This window comes from Dasypus novemcinctus, chromosome 9, assembly GCF_030445035.2.
Source record: "Dasypus novemcinctus isolate mDasNov1 chromosome 9, mDasNov1.1.hap2, whole genome shotgun sequence".
NCBI classification, from domain to species: Eukaryota; Metazoa; Chordata; class Mammalia; order Cingulata; family Dasypodidae; genus Dasypus; species Dasypus novemcinctus.
In genome coordinates, this window is record NC_080681.1 from 119,090,309 (window position 1) to 119,111,004 (window position 20,696).

General features: G+C 52.9%; 1 protein-coding gene across 3 annotated transcripts in view; it reads right to left on the minus strand.

Annotated features, from left to right (window-relative positions):
• Window positions 1-20,696, minus strand: part of KAZN (kazrin, periplakin interacting protein) — a 1,179,259-nt gene that overhangs the window by 37,298 nt on the left and 1,121,265 nt on the right. For all 3 annotated transcript variants that reach the window (XM_058304354.1, XM_058304355.1, XM_058304356.1), the window contains 2 exons: window positions 5,017-5,222; window positions 4,579-4,697 (listed from right to left, as the gene is read on the minus strand). In XM_058304354.1, the coding sequence (XP_058160337.1) occupies window positions 4,579-4,697; window positions 5,017-5,222 (325 nt within the window). The remainder of the gene's footprint in view (window positions 1-4,578; window positions 4,698-5,016; window positions 5,223-20,696) is intronic.

Genomic DNA, 20,696 nt, shown 5'->3' on the forward strand with positions numbered 1-20,696 from the left:
TGGCAGCCTCACAGAAGGAATGAGGGGCGCCTGCTTCCCACCTGCCCAGGGACTTTTGGAGGCGCAGCCAGGTAGGGGAGCTGCTTTGTCTAAGTGGGAGCCGCAGGGGACCACAAAGGGATCATTAAGTGAAAGAGGAAGTGGCAGGCTGGCAGAGTGATGCCGTCCTGCTCTCCAGGTAGAAGCAGCACCCCCTCACCTGTTCCCAGCCCCCGGGGGAATGGAGGCTGTGAGAAGGGGGGGAGGCTGCCTCTCCAGCAACCTCCTCTGGGAATGGCCCTGCAGGTCACCCAAGCCACACACCCGGACACCCAGCCTCCTCCTTTCCTGCCTCCATGCTCACCGGATGCCAACATCTGTCCTCGGGTCATGCCTTCTAGCCTGTCTCCCTTCCCTGAGACGGCAGCCAGCGTGAGCTGCTCGTGCCACCCTCCTGACCCCAGGCAGCTTTCGTCCTTCCTTCCTTCTACAAACACCTACTGAGCATCCTCCTGTGCAGTCTGAGCTGCTGGCCGGAGACCGACACATCTGCCTGAGGAAGCCCTTCCTTTCTTCCCCCCGTGCTCTGCTCCCTGCTCTCGGCGATATCACCCACAAACCCCCATCTCCCTTCCCTGCCTTCGTGGCTGCACCAGGCATCTCTCAATTCAGCGGCTTCCAGATGAATCCCTTCCCCACCCCTCCCACCCACCCAGACCCCACCTGAAACCTGAGTCCTCAGGGGCCTTCCTCTCCCTCCCCCACCCCATCCCATCCATCCGCCGGCCCGGTAGGTTCAGCTACCAGTGCATTCCGCAGCCTCTCCTCTTCTTTCCCCGGCTTGAACCCCTGCCCTCCCGACGCCGCACGGATTTCTGCAACTGCCTCCAGATGGCCACCGCGGGCGCGTCCCCACCCTCGCCCAGTTCTAATCCATAATCCGCCGCCAGATGGTCTCTGAAACATAAATCAGATCGTGTCACTCCCGTCCTTTTAGTGGCCTCTGAGGTACCTCCTGCTTGGGCCCTTGCACCACCCGCCCCGCGCAGGTGCTTCCCAGAATGCACCGAGCCCGCCTGGCTCTCCCTGGCTCCCTGGCCTGTCTCCTTCCAGCCCTACCTTGTGGCTCCCTCCAGCTCCTCTCTCAGGTCTCAGGTCTCAGCTCTCAGCTGGCAGAGGTCCTGCCTCACTCCACCTCTAAACCTGCTCTCCCCAGCCTGCTGCTCTCTCTTTCCTTCAAAGCATAATCACATTACATGTTTAAAACTCTATTCATTTGCCTCTGTCCTCCCCTCCACTAGCAGATAAGCTCCCTCAGGACAGGGCCGGGCTGGCAGGGAGCTTGCGTCTAAGGCCCACAGGCGCCCGTGAGTGGAGCTGGGAGGGAGGCGTGCCCCCAGCCACTCGGCCCACCCAGAGCCACTGGGGCCTGTCCCCAGGGCCAGAGCCTCCTTGTCTCCAGGCCTCTTCTCCACCCCACCTGCCTACCCTTTTCACCTGGGAAGCTCCTACAAGACTCTGCTCCAAAATATATTCACCGAATGCAATGAACGTGCCACAATAATGAAAGAGGTGTTGATGGAGAGGAGGGGTGGGGGGTGGGGTTAATGGGAACCTCTTATATTTTTTAATGTAACATTTTTTGTGGTCTATGTATCTTCAAAAATGTACAGTTTAAAAAAACACATTAAACTTTAAAAAAATAAATAAAAGATTTCAATGCTAAAAAAAAAAAAGACTCTGCTGAGGTAGCCGCTCCCTGGAAGGCTTCCAGAACCCTCGTGTGGGGCCAGGGGCCCTGCTCTGTGCCCACAGCCTGCAGGGAGCCCTGTCCCTGCATCTGTCATGCTGTGGCTAGCCGCTGCTCCTTTGGCCAGCTGGGCCTCACGAGACCTTCTCCCCCGGAGGCCGGTTGGGTGTGGCTTATCCAGATGCCCGGAAGCCCAGCTGGATCAGAGCTGATGCAACAGGCAATTGTTTTACAGCCGAATGAACGAATGATGGAGCAGGGCATCCTCCATAGTTCACCCGGTGGTGGCCCTGGATGAGTTCTTCTGGCCCAAGACAAGCTCCCTTCTAGGGAAGAAATGTCCCAGCCGCTCTAGGGCCGCTCCATCCTCGTCGTTTCAGAGGGACCCTTCCCAGGCCGTGGCCCTCACTGCTCCCTCGCCCTGGCAGGCGTCAGCAGTCACGGCCCCTAAGGCAGACGCTGGAGGCCCAGGGTTGTGAGTGATGGAGCCCAGAACCTCCTGGCCCGCTTGGAGAAAGCGTTTGCTCAGCCAATCAGCGGTGCCCCGAGGTTTGGGTGGAGGGCAGTGAGGGGCCCCTCGCGTAACCTGCCTGGGAGAGGCCCGTTTATGAGCAGCACTGCCCCGCTGCGCCCGGCCTCTCCTCCATCCTCTTTTCAATAGAGCGGTCCCCGGGGGGCCTGAGCTTGGCAGCACTTCCCCAGCTGTCCGTCTGAGCTCTGGGAAGAGCCCAAGTCATGAGTTACTCTGAATGGCACGACTTTCAAAGTAACTCAGACACTTTACAAACTTTGTCCCCTCTCTAAACTGGGGCCAGATTAGATCTCAAAATCTAAGAATGGGTCCCGAATTTAGATTTTGTTGGGTCAACATCCTGGCTTTGTCAGCCGTAGCTCTGCAGGCTTGCACTTCCATGCCTCACTTTCCTCATCTGTAAAATGGGGAGACTCATGCTTGGTCCGTGGAGCTGTAAGGACTAGAAGAGTTAGAGGACGTGAAACCTCTAGCTCAGGCTCTGGGGTGATCTGAGTGTTCTGTAAATAATAGCAGTAGCGTCGCCGATTTCACCAAAGGCCACCCAGGAGGTCATGGTTGGCCTGGGGCATGGGCTCTGACCCTGGTGTCTTTGGATCCCAAAAAGCTCCATGGGTGGGCCCAAGTGTCCCAGAACGCAAAATTGTGAAGTTTTGTACATTTATTCTGGTGAAAGTGTCAAAAGGGGTTTTATTTAAAACTCAAAGTGGACGTGATCCCCCCCCCCAAAGATTAAGAACTGCTGTCCTAATATACACCCCTTCACTTTACAGGAGGAGAAACTGAGTCCCAGAAAGGACGAGGCCACCTCACAAGTTAGAGAGGCCAGATGTACACGGGGAGTGGAACCCTCAAGCTAAGGCCCTGTCGCCTCCAGGAAGCCGTGGTCCAATGTCGGGGCGCCACCATCCTTGGAAAAAGTGCTTAGAGCTCTTGTGACTTTTCCAAACCCGCTCAAAACCAGCTGCTCTTTTGAATCTCCTCCTCGTGAGACACCATCAAATCTGCTTTCCTGGAGGTCTCGGGGTCAGCCAGGTTTGGGGGAGAAGTGCCCCCTACTCTTTGCAGTTTTGAGAGGAGAAGCCGGCAGCCCACCCTGTCCAGTGAACACAGGCAGTACTTCCCGACCCGACCGGCGTGGGGTGAGGGGCCTGGAGGGGTTTCCAGCCTGGGTGGCTAGACAGAGAGGGTGTGGGGGGGCTTGGGAGGGAAGAACTGGTTACGATAAGAGGTGCGCGATGAGTGTGCGGTGCTTGCGGGGCCCTCCGGAGGGAAGCCCAGCGGGTGTGTGCGTGTGTGTGTGTGAGCTCTGTCTTGCTGCACCCCCACTCCACTCCCCCCCTTCCCGAGCACGGCAGGCCCTGGCTTGCTGAGGCACGGGCCTGCTCTGCCGGCTTTCAGCTGCTCCCTAAGTGTCCGGGCTCGTCTTATTCTCCCCTGCCACGCTGGGATCCCTGACGCACAGATTTGGTTTTCCTGCTTCCAAACCCTACCCCATTCCTCTTTTTTTCTTAATCCACAAAGCTGGTTCTGCAAATAATAGCACACACCACCAGGTTTGATTAATTAACTGCACAAAAATGATGGGGAAACCAGTGAAGGAGGTAATTATGCAAAACAGAAAGTGTCAGATTTACAAAGCTGTTTCCCCCCCCACTCCTAGAGGGAGGGGTGGGGTGTCACTTCTTTCCCATTTCCCTGGAGTTGTTTGGTGAACAAGGGGCCCCCCAACAAGTTCTGGCTCACGAAAGTCAAGAGAGAGGCCGGCAGGAGGTGGGCACGGGGTGGGTGTGTGCGCGGTGGGGCAGGGCAGGCTCTGGGGATGACACCCCCCGGGGGAGGGCGTTCCTGGCCATTCCCAGGTGCCGCTGGCCAGAGACGCCCCCAGCCCACTCCGCTTGTGGGAGAGGTTGCCACAAGCGCTTCTGCGCCCATTTCATCTTCCCTGCCCCCTTCTGCGTCTCGCTGCCTTGGGCTGTCCTTCCTCACCCTGGAATGGCGGGAGGTGGAGCAGGCGTTTTGGCTCAGCTCTCAGGGGGCCCCGCTGAGGTGGAAGAGTCCCTGCGGTGCCTGCGGCTCTCCTGACTTCCGCACTGGGGCGTCCTAGGGCATTTGGGCCCCAGCTTCTTCCCTGTGTCCTTCTGTCTGCGCACAGGCCTGGCCCAGATTGGGGGGGGGGGCCGGGCCAGCCGCATCCCGGGACCCTTCTGTGGCCCCCCCCCACCTGGCTCAGCTGGCCTGTGTGAGGCGGAGGCCTCGGGGGGCCTCTCCCTGGTCCTGGGGCCCCGCCCGGCGGGGGGCGGGGGCGCCGGCTCACCTGCCGCCCGCCTCGGCCTCGCGGTAGTCCTCGATGGCCAGCCGCAGCTTGCGCCGGTGCAGGGAGCTGCACACGCCCAGGCCCAGCTCCAGGTCCTCGTCGCTCAGGCTCAGCAGCACCTGCTCCCGGGGAAGGCGGGGACTGAGCGCCGGGCGGGGGCGGGGGCGGGGGCGGGAGACGGCGCCAGCGGGTACTGGCCGCGTTTCTGCCACCACGAGGTGGGGCGGGGCTCCCCCGGGGCCCGAAGCACCCTCTCCTCGATCCCGCCTCCCTGTTCCCAATTTAAAGATGAGAAAGCTGAGACTCCGAAGGGCGAAGCGGCCCCTGGCCCTGCACCCGGGTTGGCTGGCCTCTCGACTCCCCCTCCCCGAGCCCCCGGGGGTGGGCGGGAGGGAGCAGGCCCGCCTCCGGGGCGGCAGCGCGGGGGCGGGGCCTCACCTTCCCGCTCTTGACGTTCTCGGCGCAGGCCTTGACGTACATGGGCATGGCCATGACCACCTCCAGCCAGGCCTGCACGGTGCCGGCCTTCCAGTGCGACATGGGCGTGGTCCTGACCAGCTCCACCTGCTGCAGCCGGTCCAGCTGCTCCTCGCCCTCCGACAGGCTCAGGCTCTGCCGCGTGGGGCTGCACTGGCTGTCCGAGTCTGCAACACACAAGCCCGGGCCCTGCTGGGTGGGGGAGCAGGGCAAAGGTTTCCTCTTTCCTACCTCAGAATGACTTTTATTGGCGTTGTTTTGCACCCCTCCACCATTTGTAATTCATTCCTCCTTTAAAAAAAAAAAAGATTAATCCACAGAGAAATAAAAATAAAACAGAAAGTGAAAATCACCCAAAACGCCACTCCCCTCAGAGATAGCAGCTGTTAGTATTTAGTTAAACGTTCTTTGAGATACACACACACCCACTCTGACAGACACACAGACCCGCACACTTACACAGCGCACACTGTTCTGCAACGCGCTTTATCCGCTTCTAACACGGAGGGCGGCTTTCCACCTTAAACAGAGCTCTGTGGTGTCTTTTGACCACCTAGGTGTCCTTCCGAAGGCTGCCCAGGCTCTACTCCCTTCCTGAGGGACACGGGCTCGTTTCCATTTCTCACTATTGGGAACAAGGCCGTGGCTGTCGTCTTTTGGACAACGAAGTGATTTGTTTTCTGAGGATAATTGGAGCCCGGCTTCATTGCCTGTCACTCTCAAGCCTGTTTGCAGAATGCCCCCCACACAGAACACACACACCAACAAAACGCAAACACGAAACCTCTATCCACCAGAATTTTCTGACCCTGGTTTTCCATCTATGGTAGGCTGTGTTAACGCCTCAAAAAATACTGTTCAGGTTACACAGCCTAAATTGAGAAGGGAAAAGAATATCTTTCTCTAAAATAGGGTCCTCACAAAAGAAACAAATTCAATACCACGAGAAATGGCAAATATTTAAACATTAGCCTGAAATGAAAAAAAAAAAGATACATTAAAACAACAGCCACCAAACGTAGGCCTGTCTATAAATCGTATATTACAGAATCATTATGATGACATAGAAACCTCCCCCCAACAACGCAAACAGGCCACGCAGGGCACATCGGGTATGGAGTCCATTTAAGGGCTTATAGTTACTGAATTTGGGTGCTGGGAAGAAGCAGCTTATTTTCTCCTTGTTCTACCTTTGTGTATTATTAAATTTCCTTAATCAACATCTATAATTGTTATAATGAAAAAAATGGAAAAGATAACAAAATAGGAAGTGGCATGATGGTTATTGATGGGTGGTTATTTGAACGAATTGTGGTCCATTAATCTGTTGGACTATATGCAGTTCATAAAACATCTGTCAGGAGAATATTTTGTCATGGGAAAATGTTCACAAGCTATTGCCAAGTGAAAAAAGAGAGTAAAAAGTGCACATACCATGGATATGTTATATAATACTAGATGGATAAATGTTATGTCTTTATCTCTGCAAACAGATTGTGTTTAATTGTGTGTGTGCATGTGTGTAGAAGTGTACACGTGTGTATTTGTGTATATTTTGTTTCCCAACTTTTCTGTACTGACTATATTATTTTTGAAATTGAAAAATAGTCCAGAAACCTTCCTTTTTCAAGTTACAAAACTCCTTCCCCCAACTTCTTCCCTTCTTCCAGTTCAAACTCTTCGGATGACTTTTGAATATGGCGGCATCAGCTTGGTGACGATGCCTGCGTCTGTTGCTCCTAGTGCCACATTCCCTGGGACTCTGACTGCAGAGACAAGCTCTTTGGAGCCCAGAGCCACCTCCCCTGGAAGACACGTCCCCAGCTAGCAGGGCTCCGGGCAGCAGGCCTCACCCTGGGTGGGCACGCCTCGTGCCTCAGTTTCCACACCTGTGAAGATGGATAATGCTGCTCTCTGCTGCCTGACTTCTCCCTGGCTGCAGTGGGGACTCCGTGACTATGGGCGTCACTGGAGGGGCTAGCCACACCGGGAGGCGGCACGGCTGGAGGGTGCTGAGAGCATGATTGTACTTCCTAGCCTGGGGTCGAAGGCCTCTTTCTCCCTTGGGGAAATGGCAAGTGGGCACATAGCTCTGTGCAGGCCACGGCCTGGGCACGTGTGATGTCGCAGTACCCGGGAGTGTGGGAGCGCAGCCGCTGCCCCCTGCACCCGCCTCGGGGCTCCCAGTCCCTTCCTGGCTGCCCCATGGGCTTGGCTTGCAGGGAAGCCTTTCCAGTCAGGCCCAGGACTCCCAGTCCTATAGGGCTTGACCGCCTGCCCCCAAAGAGGAGGTGACCCCTGGCTGAATCTGGTTACCCACGCTGTCCATTTGGACCAGGCCTGTGGGAAGAGGTTGGGCCTTGGAATGGGACAGATTTTGGCTTTGGGCAAATTTCTTTACCTCTCAAAGCCTCAATTTCCCTGTCTGTAAAATGGGCGTCAGACATTATTCACAATAGCCCAAAGGTGGAATCACCCCAAGTAGCCAACAACAGATGAAGGGATAAGCAAAATGTGGCACAGCCACACAACGGAATATTAGCTGTAAAAAAGAACGAAGTACTGATCCATGGTACCACATGGACGAACCTTGAAAACACCGTGTGAGCAAAATAAAGCAGACCCCTAGGACAAATATTGTATGATTCCATTTATGTGCAGTGTCTAGAATAGGCAAAAAGAGGAGAAGTTATGAGGGGCTAGGGGAAGGAAAGAGCTCTTGCTTAATGGGTACAGAGCCCCTGCTTGGGCTGATGACAAATTTGGGAAATAGATCATGGTGAGATTGTACAACATAGGGAGTGTAATTAATTCTACTGAATTCTACACTTAAAAATGGCTAAGATGGTGAATTTTATGTTACATCTATTTTTCCACAATAAAAAAAGAAAATCCTCTGGAAACCATGTTTAAAAAAGTGAAAAGAAAAGGTAAAATTACTTTTAAGAATGTATTCTTGTCCAACCTAATATTACCATGCCAACATGTAGTCCATATTAACACATTGTTAGTGAGTTAAAAGAAGGTGTATTAGAATAAAAGTTCACCTGCAAGGTGGATGTGACCGTTAGGAAAGAGGCCTGCAGCCTTCAAGGTGATTGGTCAAGGGTGGCTGCTATTCTGGGAATAAGACTCCCCTCCCTGGGGGCTTGGGAGGGTTTTTTGGCCACACCTAGAATTTAGGGGTAGTTGCCGGGTCCCCAGCGTTCTGGGATAAAGCGTGTCTGGGTCCTGGCTCCTCTCTCTGGCTGTCCAGCCCAGTCCACGGGACTCGCCGTCCCAGCTGGACTCCACCTGGCCCAGGTGGTCTGTGCCGAGGGGGAGGGCTGGGGGTGGTTTGCAGCCTTGGGCTGTGTCTCCCGAAATTACGGCAGCAGGAGTCAGAGAGCGAGCGCGCGTGCTAAAGAGAAGGCCTTCAGGAGAGAAGTAATGTCACAGCACAGAGACCACCAGGACCCAGAGGTAAACAGGAGGAAGGAGAGGGGGGAGGAAGGAAGGAAGCAAGTGGGGGTGGGGAGGGAGTGGCAGGGAAGTGGACAGACGGACAGAAGAAAGCCAGCTCCGGTGCGTGTGCGCGCGCGCGCGGCCTCCCGCAGCGACCAGGCCTGGCAGGCGCAGGGGCGCTGGCTTTACATTTCGTTATTTATGGGGCGCAGGCTCTGGGAACAGCAAGGCCAGGCTGGGTTCAACCGCGCTAGCCACACATCTTCCTTTCTGAGAGAAGAGAGCTGTTCACCATTCCGCCCCCCCCCTCCCCCAGCCCCCAGGACTGAACTGCAAGATGAGGCCATCCAAGGATGGGGGGTGGGGTGGGGCCCCTCTTTGGGGTGATAAACTGTTAATTAAAGACAATTTCCCAAATGCAGGCATTTACCCTGCCAGGTTTTATGTCTGAGATCCCATCAATCCTGGCTTTTTATTTCCCCTCTTCTCAGCCCTGAAAGTGAGAATAACTCATGTTTATAGCCGGCTGCGCAGCAGAGAACTGGGGAGTCAGGGGTCCGCCGGGCCCGCCGAATCGGAGGAGGTGCCGCCGAGAGGGGCCACCTCAGAGCCTTGGGAGCGCGGGAGAACTGCGGGGAGCGGGCGGGAGAGCTTCTGCAGCTCCCGCTGTGAGGGCTGGAGCTCTGTGGGGGCCCGAACCCCGACCCCAGCCGAAGGCGCCGTCAAGCCCTGACCCGCCTTGCTGGGGGTGTGAGCTGTGTGTAAACAGGGCCCTTTTAGATGTTAAATTAGCGAGGGGTGGGTCTTAATCCAGGTAGAAGGCCTTAGTAAGGGAGGAAATTCGGGCCCATTCAGAGAAAGCCGGGGAAGAAGCCGGAAGCCAGCGGAACCCGGCAGCCAGCGGAACCGGAAGCCAGCGGAAACCGGAAGCCAGCGGAACCAGCAGCCAGCGGAAACCGGAGGAGCAGACGCAAGGAGAGAGCGGCGGCCGTGGGACGGGAGCGAGGCGCGAGCCCAGGAAGCCCACAATCCGTGGCGACCCGGCCACTTGGCTACGGACGCCAGGGGGAGGCCGCGGCTCGCCGACGCCTCCATTTTGGACTTGTGGCTTCCGAAACCACGAGCCGACAGCTCCTGGGGTTAAGCCAACCTGCTGAGTGGCACTTGTCGGAGCAGCCCTGGCAAACTAAGGCAAATTATGTCCCCCCAATCCCCTAATCCCCAGTCTCCAGACTGGGACTTTATTTGGAAATAGGGTCTTTGAAGATGGGATCAGTTAAGACGAGGCAAATTGGAGTAGGGTGGGCCCTGCCTCAACGTGATGGGTGTCCTAAGGATGGGAAAACGTGGCCACCGGGGTCGGCATAGGGGACAAGGCCGGTCAACGATGGGTGCAGAGATTGGCGTGGTGCCGCGAAAAGCCAAGGAGTGCAACAGACTGAAGAGTCAAAGAAGGACTCTGCCCTTGAGCCTTTGCAGAGGGCGTGGTCCTGCAGGCACCGAGATTTCACACTTCTGGCCTCCAGGACTGGAAACGATTCGTTTTCTGTTTCCAGCCGCCTGGTTTGTGGTGCCTGTTTACACCTACCCGTCCCAGCACACACCATGGAATATTAGCAACTGAGGGGCCCCCCATGGACCTACAGCAGCAGCCGAGGTATTAGCCTGGGACAGAGGTTGATGAATTACAGCCCGGGGTCCGAATCCTGCTTTCTGCCTTTTATGGTGAACAAAATGTTCTGGGAACAGCCATGCCCAGGGGTTACATATTGTCAATGGCTGCTTTCACACTACAGTGGCAAAGCTGAGTAGCTGCAAAGAGCCTGGACCACAAAACCTACAATATTTACCACCTTCTGTTACAGAGAAAGTATGCTGGCCCTTGGTCTACCAGTTCTGAGGTTGGCCTTGGAATATAGGAGTTCTGGGTTTGAATCCCAGCTCTGCTGCTTGCCAGCCTACAATCTTGGGGAAGTGTTTTAAATTTTCCAAGCCTCAGTTTCCCCATCTGTAAAATGGGGATGATGAGAATTCCCAATCAGGTTGGTGTGATGACTAAATAAGATGGTATCTGCAAAGTACTCAGCCTAGTGCCTGGCACCGGTGGTCCAAGGGGGTTCTCTGGCCTCTACAGACTCATATCTGTCCAGTATGGCAGCTGGGACCCTGTATTAGTCAGGGTTCTCTAACGAAACAGAATCAATAAGAGGTATCTGTCAATAGTATGTGATTTTATAAGAGTCTCTCACATGGCCATGGGGATGCACAAGTCCAGATTCCGCAGGCAGGCTGCAACCAGGGGCTCCAATGAAAGCCCACTGAAGGTCTTGACGAGTTCTGGGAGCTTGATTTCCAGAGACTTGGAATTTCCAGAATCAGTTTCTGTTTTCTTTGTGCCCCACAGTTCAGTCCTTAGTATATCTCTCTCATCTAGCATTTTGCTATAAGCTGCAAGTAGAAGCCAAGCTGCATTCTCTGGGTTTACTTTGGAAAATTTCTTCAGCTAAATGCCCAGGCTCACCATTTTCAAAATCTGCCTTCCATAAAATACCAGGAGTTAATCTTGCTAAGTTCTCTGCAACTTTAAAACACGGATCGCCTTTCTTCTGCTTTCCAGTAATAGTGTCATCATTTACTTCTGAGGCATCATAAAAAGTCTCTTTAGCATCCATATTGCTATCAACAGTCTCTTCCAAGCATCTCACAATTCCTACCAAAAAAATACCCCTTACCCATTTATAGAACCATTCCAGCATTTTGGTAATTGCAAAAGCACTTCCCTATTCCTAGGTACCAAATTCTGAATTAGTCAGCCAAAGGGGTGCTGATGCAAACTACCAGAAATTGGTTGGTTTTTATAAAGGGTATTTATTTGGGGTAGGAGCTTACGGATACCAGGCCATAAAGCATAAGTTATTTCCCTCACCAAAATCTATTTTCACATGTTGGAGCAAGATGGCTGCCAACATCTATGAGGGTTCAGGCTTCCTGGGTTCCTCTGGGCTCAGCAACTCTCTTTTCTGCACAAGGTCAGCTGTAAACTATCAGGTGAATGGCTCTGTCTCTCTCCCCAGGGTTTCTGCCATGTCTAAGGAGCCATCTCTACTCCTCTGAGTTCTTCTCCTGGCTCAGGTCCTCTCTTTCTGGGGCTTGCTTTTCTTTCCTTTGCATGCTTTCTGGGGCTGCAGCTTAAGACTTCAGCATTAAACTCCAACATCAGAAACCCTCAACTCTGTCCTTTGCCATGCTTTTTATCTGTGAGTCCCCTTCCCCCCAAACCCCTAATGATGTGGCCCAATCAAAGCCCTAATCATAACTTAATCATGCCCAGATTCAGACCAGTTTACAAACATAATCCATTATCTATTTTTGGAATTCATAACTATGTCAAACTGCTACAGACCCCATGTAGCTTCTGAGCACTTGACATGTGGCCTGTCAGTCCTGAGAGGTGCTGTAAGTATAGAATTTCATGCTGGATTTTGAAGATGAGTACCAAAAAAAAGAGGGAGTGACACAATTCTCAGTAAAATTTTAATATTGATTACATGTCAAAATGATTTTAGTTTGGATTTGGGTAAAATAAACTATTAAAATTAATTCACCTGTTTCTTTTTACTTTTTAATATGGCTACTAGGAATCTAAGGTTACTCCTGTAAATTGTATTATATATCTATTGGACAGCACTGGTCCAAATGGAAGATTGGTTTTTTTTGTTTCCTCATTGCATTCCCCTCCCCCCCCCTTTGTTGGTCTGGAAGTTAAGCATCCATTTCTATGCACTAATGCCTTTGTTCTCCAGGGTAGTGCCTGGAGCGGCAGGGCAGTGCCTGGGAACTTCTTATAAATGCAGTTTCTAGGGACCCACCTCCTGATCTCTGGAATCAGAAAGTCTGGGTTTTAACTAGCTCTCAAGGTGATTCTGATGCACAGTGAAGTTCTAGAACCTCTGCTTTAATGGTCACCCGTGAAAACTTACTGTGAACATTGAAATGAACAAAATCCAGGTTGATCAATATCTTAATGCTATCTCCTGGGTAGTAAGAGGTATTGAAAACATTTATTCTGCTGCTGCCCCCCACCCCAACTGACATGCTACCATTATTTGGTACTTCAGTTCTATCCTTTCTTATAGCCCTACAATTCAGACATCATCATTATCATCATCATCATCATCATTTTATCCTGATGAGGTTTTCTTAGAACTCCTTTCAAGAAATTAAGAATCTCTTTATTCATCATTTCTCCTTCTGAGTTAATTTTCCTGAAGAACATGATTCAAAAGTTCCTTTGATTACAAGTATTTTGGTAAAAGCTCTTTCAACTTTTGTTTAGCTGAAAAATGTCTCTATTTCACCTTTGTTCTTCAAGGAGAGTTTAGCTGGGTATGCAGTTTTACGTTGACAGTTATTTTCTTTTAGTCACCTACTGTCTTCTGTTTTGGATTTTGATAAGAACAAAATTAGCTGCCAGTCTAATTGTTATTCTTTTGTAAGCTGCCTTTAAGATCGTCTCTTTCTCTGCAGTTTCAGTAAGATATGGCTAGACGTGGATTTCTCTTTATTTATTCTGATGGATATAAATTGTGCTTCCTGTATCTGTGGATTCAGTTTTAGAAAATTCTCAACCATTATCTCTTATGATATTATCTCTTTACATTCTCTCTGTTCTCTCTTTCTGAGTTCCAATGGGGCATAAGTTAGACTTTCTAATTTTATCCTCCTTGTCTTCTGACCTAGAGATGTCAAAATAGACTTTTTGTGGTGATGGAAATATTGCATACTCTTTGCTATAGTATGGTAGCCTCTAGTCACATGTAGCTACTGAGCACTTGATGTATGGCTAATGTGACTGAGGAACTGAATTTTTAATTTAACTTAAATTAACTCAAATATAAACTGAAGTAGCCATAGGTGGCTAGTAGCCGTTGCATGGGACCAGGCAACTCTAATCTCTCCTTCATATTTTTCATCTCCTTATCTCTCTGCATTGCTTCCTGGGTAATTTCTTTTTATTTTTTAAAGATTTATTATTTATTTATTTCTCTCCCCTTTCATCCTGTCTCCATTGTCTGCTCTCTGTGTCCATTTGATGTGTGTTCTTCTGTGTCCGCTTGCATTCTTGTCAGCAGCACTGGGAATTTGCCTATCTTTTTGTTGCGTCATCTTGCTGCGTCAGCTCTCCATGTGTGCAGTGCTACTCCTGGGCAGGTTGAGCTTTTTTAATGCAGGGTGGCTCTCCTTGCAGGGGCACACTCCTTGTGTGGGGGGCTCCCCTATGTGGGGAACACCCCTGTGTGGCATGGCACTCCTTGCCTGCATCAGCACTGCATGTGGGCCAGCTCACTACACGGGTCAGGAGGCCCTGGGTTCATATGATAGGTGGATGCTCTATCAGTTGAGCCAAATCTGTTTCCCTCCTGGGTAATTTCTTTAGATCTATTTCCCCATTTGTTAGTTCTCTCTTTAGCTGTTTGGTCTTCTCTTTGACCCACCCTTTGACTTATTAATGTCCTCAATTATAATTTTTATTCTTAAAATTTCAATTTGGTTCTTTTCCAAGTTAGGGTGGTCTTTTTTTTTTTTTTTAAGATTTATTTATTTCTCTCCCCTTCCCCCCCCCACCCCTCCACCCCAGTTGTCTGCTCTCTGTGTCTGTTTGCTGTGTCTTTCTTCTTTGTCCTCTTCTGTTGTTGCCAGCAGCACGGGAATCTGTGTTTCTTTTTTTTGTTGTTGCGTCATCTTGTTGTCAGCTCTCCGTGTCTGTGGTGCCATTCTTAGGCAGGCTGCACTTTCTTTTGTGCTGGATGACTCTCCTTATGGGGCGCACTCCTTGTGCGTGGGGCTCCCCTATGCGGGGGACACCCCTGCGTGGCACGGCACTCCTTGTGTACATCAGCACTGCACATGGGCCAGCTCCACACGGGTCAAGGAGGCCCAGGGTTTGAACCGTGGACCTCCCATGTGGTAGACGGACGCCCTATCCACTGGGCCAAGTCCACTTCCCAGGGTGGTCTTTTGTTGCCTGCTCATGTCTGATTTCATCTTAAACTTATTCAAGTATTTCATACATATTGTTTTGTACTTAGTATCTTATGATTACTACATCTGAAAAGATATTAGAGGGTCTAGATTTACTGTTTGCTTCTGCCCTCACTCATGGTAAATTCATATTTGATCTTAACTTATAGGAATCTTTAGGGTCTATAAATAGCAGATCTTTCCTCCAGGGAGAATTTACATTTGCTTCTGCTGTGAAACGGTACATGGAGGATGGGGTTATACCTGGGATGGGGGCAACTTTGTTCTCCTTTGGGAGGCCCTGGTTGAAGGAGTTCAGGCTCTGTTCCTCTACTCCGCCACACCTCAAGGTTTAATCTCTTGCTTACAGTCCTGATAGCAGCGTCTGTCCCTGGGGCAGCCCCAGTCTTTGCATGTGGTCATCACTCACTGGTCCTATTCTGGTTTTAGCTCAATTCTTTTCGTTTTGAATAGGGGAGACTTGGGGATTCTCTTACTTTCTGTGAGCCATGCAATGCATTTAAAAGTAGGCTTTATTCCAGATTTAGTTGTTTTGTAGAGGGAGGCCCTTCAGAGTGTGTAACTGCCCACATGCCAGCAGTGGCAGTCCTTTTGCCGAGAGCACTGTCCACCCAACACTCTTCATGCTCCGCTGGGTTGCCGTATTTCTGTCCGGCATGGGTCTGTCCATCCACGCTGTCGCAAAGTGAGTCCCTGAGATCAGCAGCCAAGTCTATCCATGTCTCATCTGTGACACTACATGGTGAAGCTTAATGCCATAAGCTTTGGTAATAGTCCAGGTTATGGGACAGGGACGGGCAATACCATTTCCTTCTCCCTTCTCTCCAGCTCAGCCCCTTCTTGTTCTACTTATTTTCATACCTGGTGAATTTGAGATCACTAATCACTTGGATATTCCCATGGGGATTCCTCAGGTTCTCTTGCCCTTTCCTAAGGATGAAGGGGCAAAGGAAGAACACATTTCACCGATGAGATGTGAGGCATGGAGAGGTGAAATGATGTTTCCAGGAAATAGTGGGAGCTGGGCCTCAACCCCAAGTTTCCTGACTCCCAGGGTAGAAGAGCCTACCTGGGCAGCCCTTCTCTCTGGTCTTGTGGCTTAGGCTCTGTCACAGGAGAGCATCGGCCGGGACCGCCATGACTGGCCAGACATTGGCTGTGGGGTCTGTTCTTTACGACTGGGAAGTCGCTACCCACCCTGCTGAGCTGGGAGCCCGTCGTGAGTCACAGTGGGAGACGGACACACAGAGAGCCAGAGAACAGACCAAACAGCCATGGTGCAGACCTGGTGGGACGCAAAGACCTGCGATGGGGAAAGACGGGGCTGACGTGGGACCACGGGTGTTCACAGGTCCTAACTTGGGGCTCTGTCTTTTGGGATGGTTTACCATACGCGGAGGTGCCTGGATAGTAATTGTATGATCAGGAGCCCCTGCCAAGCCGCCGGGGTCTGTGATGATGGCTGGCCTGGGTGGTGAGCTCCGGGCTGAGATGACAGGGGCAGTGACCCCCACCCCATTGTCCTAGTCCCCCAACCCCTCGTTCTGACTCCCTCCCCTATCTCTGATTTGCTGCTCCTGGAAGATGGCCTGCTGCTCTTGCCTCTGCTTGGCGAACTCCTGTGCAGCCTTCAGGGCTCTATTTAAGTGTTGCCCCTTCAGGGCAACCTTCCCTGGCCACGGACTGTAGGTCACATCACACAGGCAAAACACATGTCCAACCCACGCTCACGCTCACACGCTAGGCCTGACCTGCACAGCACAGCTGAAATTAATGAACAGTTGCACAATGATCTAATTAATGCCTGTGTCGTCCTCTTGGCTATTCACTCTGTGAGGGCAGGTGCCGGGCCTGCTTTTGCTCACTTGGGAAGGGCCCAGAACCAGGTGTTCAATAACCACACTCAAAAAAAAAAAAAAGCACTGGTTCGCGCATTCGCTGATTTCTGTGCTTGGTGTTAATACCCCCACGAGGGCCAATTTCATGATGTCACTGAGCATGGAGTTGGGGAGAGAGAGACACAAGCAGCTCATGAGGCTGTGTGTGCCCAGGAGAGAAGGCGCCGCTAAACCCTGGTGACGAGGAGGAGGGAGCAGCCTCCTCTCCGGGCTCGTCTCCCATCTCCCCACCCCCTTTCAGCCCCATCAGAGCTCCCCGTGGCTCCCCAAATGCACCATGAGGTCTTGTTCCTCCTCCTCTGCCTAAGACCCAGGGGGCCAGGGAGCTCCTCGTGGTGGGGCTGCCCTGTGCGCTGGGAGGTTTAGCAGCACCCCTGGCCCCCTCCCTCTAGATGCCAATAGCAACCCCCTCTCATGACAATCAAAAATATTTCCAGACATTGCCAATGTCCCCCGGGGGCCAAATCCCGGGGGACGCCCTGCTTCGGAACCCCTGGACTTTGCTGCTCCCTCCTTCCCAGAGCCCTCCTCGAGCTTTGCTTCGCCAGCACTGTCGCCTCCGAGAAGCCTCCGCGGCTTTCCGGGTGGAGCAGGGTGCGCCCTCCCCGGGGCATGTCTCACTGGGAAGTCTTCACCCTGCTGGGACGGGGACAGTGTACAAGTCCATCGCCCTTGACAGGGACTCCCATGGGCCACACTGGTCTCTCATGCATCCGGCACAGAGTAGGTGCTTAATGAACAATCCTGGCCCATCTGATCAGCTGCTGGCCTCGGCCTCTGTGGACTGCTGGAGACCCCTAACTGAGCAAAACCTCTTAAAGGTGACTACCCTCCCCCATTATGGGTGGGAAGCCTGGGGTCCTGCACCCCCGAGGCCCTCCAATTCCTCACTGTCACCCTGGCCGCAGGGGCGCCTCCCACGACCACGGGGAAGGTGGAACGCAAATGGTCCTCCCCGGGCACGGAGGGGTTAATGGCTTCCCCAGGTCACCCACAGGCCTCCGTTCCAGGTGGTGCTTTGTGAGGAAGCGGTCAGTGGGGGAACCTGGGTCCTGGGGAGACTGGGCTCCCCTTTTCCTCCGGGAAATGGCCCCATCTGCTTGCCAGTCCTTCTTCCCCGTGATCAGAGGGAGTACCAGGGGTATCCCCTCATCCCTTTCCCCCGCCCCAACCCCAGGCCACTTTCCCAGCGGCCGGAGGGTCAAACCTTCCCTTCCGTGGCAGGGAGGGAAGGAGGAGGTGGCCCTGGTGGCCTGGCAGCTGCCGTGAGCACGCAGCACGGCAGCTCCCAGTGTACCCCCTCCCCTGAAGCCTTTTCCGAGGCACTAAGAGAGAGCTCTGCCCTGCCTGGGGCCTGGGTCTCCCCGTTCCAGACAAGCCCCATTCTGGACCAGCGCCTTTCTAGACCAGCCCCGTTCTGGACCAGCCTGCCTGGGGACCCAGCTCCCGTCAAGACCCCTGCCCTTGGGGAATGGCAGGGGATGCCCTGTCAGCACTTAGGGAACCAAAGTGAGTTCTCATTTTTTCAACACTGCATTGTAATGTGAAGAGGTGACACTTTGTGTCCTGATAACAGCCACTGCACAGGCTGGAACCCTCATCATGACGCCTGTGGACAACGGGAGGAGGATGGGCCCTCGCGGCACGGGCGAGTGGAGTCAGACACGACATGGGTTCCCACAGCCTCAGGAGGAGCTGCAAAGATGGGCGCTGAGTGCTGTGGCTGCTGGGGCCACCGCAGGCCTGGGGGGCAACAGGCAGCGTGGGCCCCTTCCGGGGCAACCACTCCTGCCCCTGGCAGCCCCCCATCCACCCAGTCCCAGGGCCAGATGGGGGCCCTAAATTTAGAGGCCCTGAGCTGGAAGCTGATGGCCAACCCCCCATTCCAACATGTTCTTAGAAATACACTAAACCATGGAACAGAGAAGTCCAGTGGAATTCTGCTTTACCAGTGGTACCTACTTTATGCTTAAAAAAAAAATCCAATATGTTTCTTTCCCCCTCATGCCACTGCCTCGTGAGAGCCTACTGCGTGTTGCTGTGTCAGTGGGACAACTGAGCACAGCTGTCCCCCAGCCCACGCTGCCAAGGACACCCTCCACCAGTCACCCCTTCCAACCAGCCCCTCCCCCTACATACTGAGAATTTTCCAAGGGAACAAGGGAAATCAAGAAATCGATTTCCTGGGGGTGGGCAAGGCTCTGCCTGTGCTCTGCACCCACTCATTGGATAATCGGAGAGATGCTCAGCAAGCGTTTCCCAGTTTTACGGGCTTAGAAGGTTCTTGAAAGGAGGTCCATAGAGGACAGACCCAGTTATCTGATGATGATTACATTATGCTCTAAGAAACCCTATCAGAACCTTTCCTTTTCCTTCCTTGCTCACGTGTTTCACTGCCAAATGGCGCCTACATCTGGTGAGTCTAACCTGCGCTGGAGCCCATCGTCCCCCTTTTCTGTTTGCAGCAGTGAGGTGCTTCAGCTGGTTGCTTCCCACGTGGATTTCTCTTTTCTGACATGTGGGTGGGCCCTGAAAGGTGGCTCCGGGAGAAGCTGGTGGGGCGGGCGATCTTCAAAGCAGAGGCTGTGGCCAGGAAAAGGATCCTTCCCCGCGCCCATGTAGAGATGGCGTCGGTTTGCAGCTGCACACCGCTTGGAATTAAAGCTCGAGGGTCCCCATGTGTGCCCAGGAGGAAGGAACCCTGTAAACCCAGATGACGAGAATCCCCTCCCTGGATTTTCAGTCTTGCCTCTTCCCTCCTCGGAGCCCCCTGCTCCTTTCTGGCCTCCGGACCCCTCAGGTTCTCGCTGGCTTGGCCTGGCCTCCTTCCCCGAGCCCTGGTGGCTGCGGTCCTCTCGCCGCCGGCAGGCCCTGCCGGGTGAGCCCTGGTCCACTTGGTCCCTGGGACGTGGGAAGTGCTCCTGGGTCAGATCCATGAACCCCCATCCCCGTCTTTGGCCAGGGCGAGGTATTTGGGGGCACTGCCATCTATGGGATCATCCTAAACAATTAATGCACAGTCCAGCCTCCTAAACGGCTTTGCAGCAGCCGCCTGGAAATTTCCAAAGCCGGTTGTGGGCAACTTTTACTTAATGATGGCCCGAAGGCCAATTTAGGAAAAGCAAGCGTGTTTCTGAGCAGCGTTCATTTGCTTTCCTTCAGAATGATGAGGGTTTTGGTCACCCCCTGTGGTGGTGCGGGCGGGGCGGGGGGGGGGGCGTGGGGAGGAGTGGGATAGGCTGACAACTCAGATATCTACTTTATCGGATAGGCTGACAACTCAGATATCTACTTTATCGGATAGGAATGTGTCAAGGAGAAAATTGGGAGCTTGTTTTGGCTTCTTTGCACAGCTGCAACATGGACCCTGCCTTCTAGCCCTGCACCCTGAAACGTGGTTGCTGTGGCCAGCGGCCAAAAGCCAGTCTTCCAGCGTGGGTGCTACCTCCCTCAACCCATTAACAGGCTCAGCCAGCGCCACGGCACGGGTGACATGTCCCCGGGAATTTCCACCTGTTCTGTGAAATGCCTTCTCTCTCTCTTTTTAGATAACCTCCTTTAACTGCTGCTGCCTTCTCTTCTCTGCCTCCTTCCTAGAATTATGGAATTTAGAGAATGAAGTCTTATTCTAACCATTCAAGGTTTTATCAGCTTTCAGTTGGCGGCTGCACGAAAAGTGGCCAAGTGTAATAGTCTGTTGGACACCAATTCTTATCCTTGTTCCACTACTTCCCAAGTCCCTTTGGGCTATTCATGTCAACTCCCTGAGCCTCAGTTTCCTCATCTGAAAAGCTGAGACAATAATACACACTGCATATAATTTTGGCCAGGACAGCGTAAGGTAAATTTATGCTATCTCATTGTTTACATCTGTGTCCTCAGCCTTTAGCCCTGAGGCACATAGAAGGCGCTCAACCAGTGCTTGTTGAATGAATTAATGAGCGTATGTTAAAGTGCCTAGCACACGTCTGGCACAGTGGACACACATTAATGGCAGCATGTCATATCATACTGTCCCTTCTCAACTTTCATCTTCCTCTCTCCTCCCAAAAAAGCCAGTCATTGTCCCCAGTCCTCAGCCTGACACCCTCTCTGCGTCCCTGGGCCTCTGGGTTGCACCTGCTTTCCTCTTTGAGGACTGTGCATCCTGAGTGGAGACACCACCCTGCCCCCGCAGGCTCCCCAAGCCCTGGGAGTGTCTGCTCCTGCTGCCTGGCTGTCCAGGGCGGGCCTTGGGGTGCTGCATTTCGGTAGCCA